Raw genomic sequence first — 4378 nt, 5'->3', positions numbered from 1 at the left:
CGCTTTCTTCTAAATAGTTGAAAAGTATTTAGTCCCGACACGGGTTTCTCCATCATCTTTTTTTTTTTTTTTGGCAAAGAGTAGTTGGGAGGGGGGGAGGCAGGTCCCCCGGCCCAGGAACTTTATGATGTTGCTTTGGCAGAGTATTTAGTGCATTGTCTTATAGCATGAGTGGGCTTTTTATTGCCACGTAAAAGATTTCTATTTTTATATAAATACAAAGGCTCTCTATGAAAAAGCATACAAATCAAGACTCATAGCATGGGGAAGACGGTGGCCATAATAGGAGCTGGGATCAGTGGCCTTCTTGCCTGCAAGTACACCCTTTCAAAGGGCATTCAACCCATCGTGTTCGAATCCTTGAGCACCATCGGAGGGGTATGGACCAAAACTGTTGAGAGTACCAAGCTCCAAACTCCTAAAGCAGTCTACCAATTCTCAGATTTTCCATGGCCTTCTTCAGTGACAGAAGACTTTCCAAACCAGCGTCAAGTTATGGATTACATCCAATCATATGCTCAACATTTCGACTTGCTCAGGCACATCAAATTCAATACCAATGTGTGTGGTATAGAGTATGAAGGTCCATCTGAGGATGAGATGCAATCATGGAGTCTCTGGGCCGGCACCGGTGAGCCTTTCAGCTCGAAAGGGAAATGGAAAGTTATGGTAGAAGACAAACAAAGCCCTTCAACTGAGGTATGTACCACTTCATGTATGTATGTCATGTATATATTTAATTGAATTTAAGAATGATATGATGTTAAACTGCAACATTTTAGTCATGGACCGGAGTAGATTTTCCTATAAAAATGGATGTTGCTCGAGGTGCTCCAACACGATGGGTTGAAAGCCCTCCGATGAATTTCATATCAAAAAAGTCCAATGCTGGTGCTCAACAGTTTTGGTCCATACCCCTCCGATGGTGCTCAACAGTGACTAAAATGATCGTGATTAATTGATCAAATGAAGTCGTCATTGGACTTTTTTGATATGAAATTCAGTGATTCATATTTTTGTTTTTTTTATTAGAAGAGAAAATTCTCAATTTTGATTGATAATATGATAAAAGATGATAAGATAGTTCTGCAGCCGTTTAAGGTTGCTTATATATGAGAAAAGAAACCCTAGGGCGACTAACAATGAAACCCTAAAGCCCATGGATTAAAACAAAACAAATCCAAAATAAACTAGAAAACCTAAAATAAAAAGAATGTAAAACTAGCCTAAAAATATTAAATCACGAATCGGATAATTAAGACGATACATTTTGGCCTAAATCTGATAGGGCTCACTGAAGTGAGACTTGAAGATCTCGTCGTTCCCATTCTGGAAAGGTATCATGCGTCTCAAACGGACATTCTGGCTAAAAGTTAGTCAAATCTGATTCAAAATCAAAACCTAACTTTTCGCACGAGAAATCCGAAAAGTCCAAAACCAAATCTTCTTAAATATTCCAGCGGCTAGTAACCTGATTACGCGTGAGTTACCTATTTTCCAATCACTTTTCTTGATTCTATGCCGCTTCTTTACTTTTATGGTTTTTCGGCTAAACTGGGTCCATTCTCGTCCTACATCAATATTATTGAGTTTTTTTATTTATCTTTAATTAGAAAAGTAATATTCTTTTTGTGTTGAACGACCGTTCAATTTTAATATGAGAAAAGTTTCTGAATCACTGTTCATACAGACTATGATGAAAAAACATCTTTACTTAGCTCGTGAAGATGATATGTTTTCAGACCGTCAATATTTTAGTTGTCGGCATGCAATGTTCTTAAACAAGCAAATTTACCATATAGTAAGATATAGTCGCATTGATCATTGAGTATAAATTCAAGCAGGTTTACTTGGTAGACTTTGTAGTCCTCTGCCTTGGACGATCCAGTGGTATTCCAAACATTCCAAAATTTCCTCCGAACAAGGGTCCAGAAGAATTTCATGGTGATGTCATACACTCGATGGAATATGCTTCCAAGGATTATGAAAGCGCTGCTGAATTTGTGAAAGGAAAGCAAGTAACAGTTGTTGGGTTTCAGAAATCTGCATTGGACATTGCAATGGAGTGCTCAAATGCAAATGGTATTGGAAATTTTCTTGTCACATGCGCCGAAGATGTGCCACAAAATTAATGAGATCAATTATTCATAGTTTGTGACTTTGTATATAAATTTCTTTTGTTCCTTTCGTTGGTCAAATTTTGCAGGGGTAGAACATCCATGTACCGTGTTGTACAAGACAGAACACTGGAATGTTCCTGACTATCTCCCATGGGGTGTGCCTCTGGCGTACCTATACCTCAATCGCTTCTCGGAGCTTTTGGTTCATAAGCCCGGTGAAGGCCTCCTACTCAGTCTCCTTGCAACAATTCTTTCACCTCTGGTAAATCTTATATTCATAAGCTAGAATGATACAGTTACATTTATAATGCTGACAATTATAATTGATTTGTAATTGGTTAAACAGAGATGGGCATTTTCAAAATTTGTTGAAACCTACATAGATAAGAAGCTTGGGTTATCCAAGTATGGAATGGTACCAAAGCATAGTTTCCTTCAACAAATCAGTTCCTGTCTGATCTCAACCGTGCCTGAAAAATTCTATGACCGAGTCCAAGAAGGAAGCATTTTACTTAAGAAATCTCCCAAATGCTTCAGCTTTTGCCGAGAAGGCATTTTGGTTGAAGGAGAAAACTCCCCTGTAAAGACAGATTTGGTCATATTGGCTACTGGATTTAGAGGTGATGAGAAGCTTAAAGACATCTTTGTGTCACCAACATTTCAAGACTACATAGCTGGATCACCTGAGTCCATTTTACCTCTCTACAGGTTAGTTAATTAGCTATATTCCTGCCATTTCTATATATAGGCCTAGAGTAAGTTTTTTGCCAAATATCTGACATGCTATTTTCCAAACTGAATTTGGGCTGCACAATGAAACAAGATTAGTTTAGTAAATCGGTCTTTATTTTTAATTTAATAACGTAGAAGGTTAGGAACTTTAGTATGTGTATTCATTTCTTATATCAGTTGGATTTATAGCCAGTAAATTACTGTAGTAGCTCGTCAATATTAGCCTTATTTCAACCAGAATGCAATAATGTAGCAGCTATTTTCCCTCTTTTTATGGAGGATGTGTAGGCTTGATCACTTGGTAGTTTAATTGTATATATAGCCAATATAAAGACTTTCACTAGCTGTAGTAGCTCATGCATATTATCCTTTTATTTTCGATTAGGGAATGCATCCATGGACGAATTCCACAACTAGCTGTAATTGGATTCTCCGTGAGTATCTCAAACTTGTACATATCAGAGATGAGGTGCAGATGGCTAGCAGAGTTTTTTGGAGGCACATTCAAGGTCCCAAGCATAAAAGAAATGGAGAAAGATGTGAAACAATGGGATGAGTATGCCAAGCGATACTCCAGAAAATACTACCGGAGATCATGCATCGGAGCGCTTCACATATGGTACAATGACCAATTGTGCAAGGATATGGGATGGAATCCCAAAAGGAAGAAGGGACTTCTTGCTGAACTATTTGAGCCTTATGGCCCAACGGATTATATTTCCTCTTAAATGATGCTATCAACTGTATAATCACATAATGTAGATTATAAGCAAATAAAAAACAAAATGAAAACATTTTTTGGTCAAAAAAGAAAAAGAAAAAAAAAACAGTATTGTAATTGACTAAGTTTTATGAATGAAAGTTTCTCAGCAGAGCCCGTACCTAGGGTTTCTTAGCAGAGCGCGGCGGCAGATCCCAAGAGCTATAGTACAGGCAGGCACGGAACCAGGGATTGGCTAAGGTGTGCTGTAGCCCACCCCAACTTTTTGATTAAAAAAATTAATATATATGTATTATTAGCAGCACCCCTAAAAAAAGAAGTTATATATACATCATCAAACGAAAAGTTGACAAATAGCGTCCATTTTTTCCATCTCTCTGCTATGAACTTCTCTCTACTTAGTCACTTTCTGCTAGGGATGGCAATGGGGCGGGTTGGGGATGGGGATCACAATACCATCCCCATCCCCGAGGTCATTATCTACCCCCATCCCCGCCCCCATCCCCAATAAAAATATATTGGGGATTCCCAGTCCCCATCCCCATTGGGGACTAAGCCTCCAAACCCGCCCCACATCCCCAATAAGAATTTAATAAATAAAATAATTTTTTCTCATATTGTCTTTTTAAAAATCAAAATCTACAACAAATAAATTTAAACCTGTTTAAGGATATCTCTATTTGTGTTTGGCCCAAACTCTAGGTTACTTGACCTAGTGGTAATAGGGTTAAATTAGAAGGATCTAGATTCCTATTCAATGTACGATTACTTTCCTTGTACGATTGAGATTCTATGTATTGTAATC

At 37.9% G+C, this 4378-nt stretch overlaps 1 protein-coding gene across 1 annotated transcript; it reads left to right on the top strand.

Annotated features, from left to right (window-relative positions):
• Nucleotides 1–245: 245 nt before the first annotated feature.
• On the top strand, nucleotides 246–3660 carry LOC112173032 (probable flavin-containing monooxygenase 1). The gene is made up of 5 exons (XM_024310577.2): nucleotides 246–699; nucleotides 1845–2082; nucleotides 2207–2382; nucleotides 2467–2828; nucleotides 3238–3660. The coding sequence occupies exons 1-5, from the start codon at nucleotides 262–264 to the stop codon at nucleotides 3578–3580; spliced, it is 1557 nt and encodes a 518-aa protein (XP_024166345.1). The 5' UTR covers nucleotides 246–261; the 3' UTR covers nucleotides 3581–3660.
• Nucleotides 3661–4378: the final 718 nt, after the last annotated feature.

The sequence above is a fragment of the Rosa chinensis genome, chromosome 6 (genome assembly GCF_002994745.2).
Source record: "Rosa chinensis cultivar Old Blush chromosome 6, RchiOBHm-V2, whole genome shotgun sequence".
NCBI classification, from domain to species: domain Eukaryota; kingdom Viridiplantae; phylum Streptophyta; class Magnoliopsida; order Rosales; family Rosaceae; genus Rosa; species Rosa chinensis.
This window is presented reverse-complemented; position numbering and strand designations above follow the sequence as displayed.

Bases quoted from the DNA above. Each gene is read 5' to 3' on its own strand.
- LOC112173032 (XM_024310577.2), top strand. From the start codon at position 262: ATGGGGAAGACGGTGGCCATAATAGGAGCTGGGATCAGTGGCCTTCTT. The intron at 700-1,844 runs GTATGTACCACT...AAATTCAAGCAG, and splicing joins AACAAAGCCCTTCAACTGAG to GTTTACTTGGTAGACTTTGT. The intron at 2,383-2,466 runs GTAAATCTTATA...TTGGTTAAACAG, and splicing joins CAACAATTCTTTCACCTCTG to AGATGGGCATTTTCAAAATT.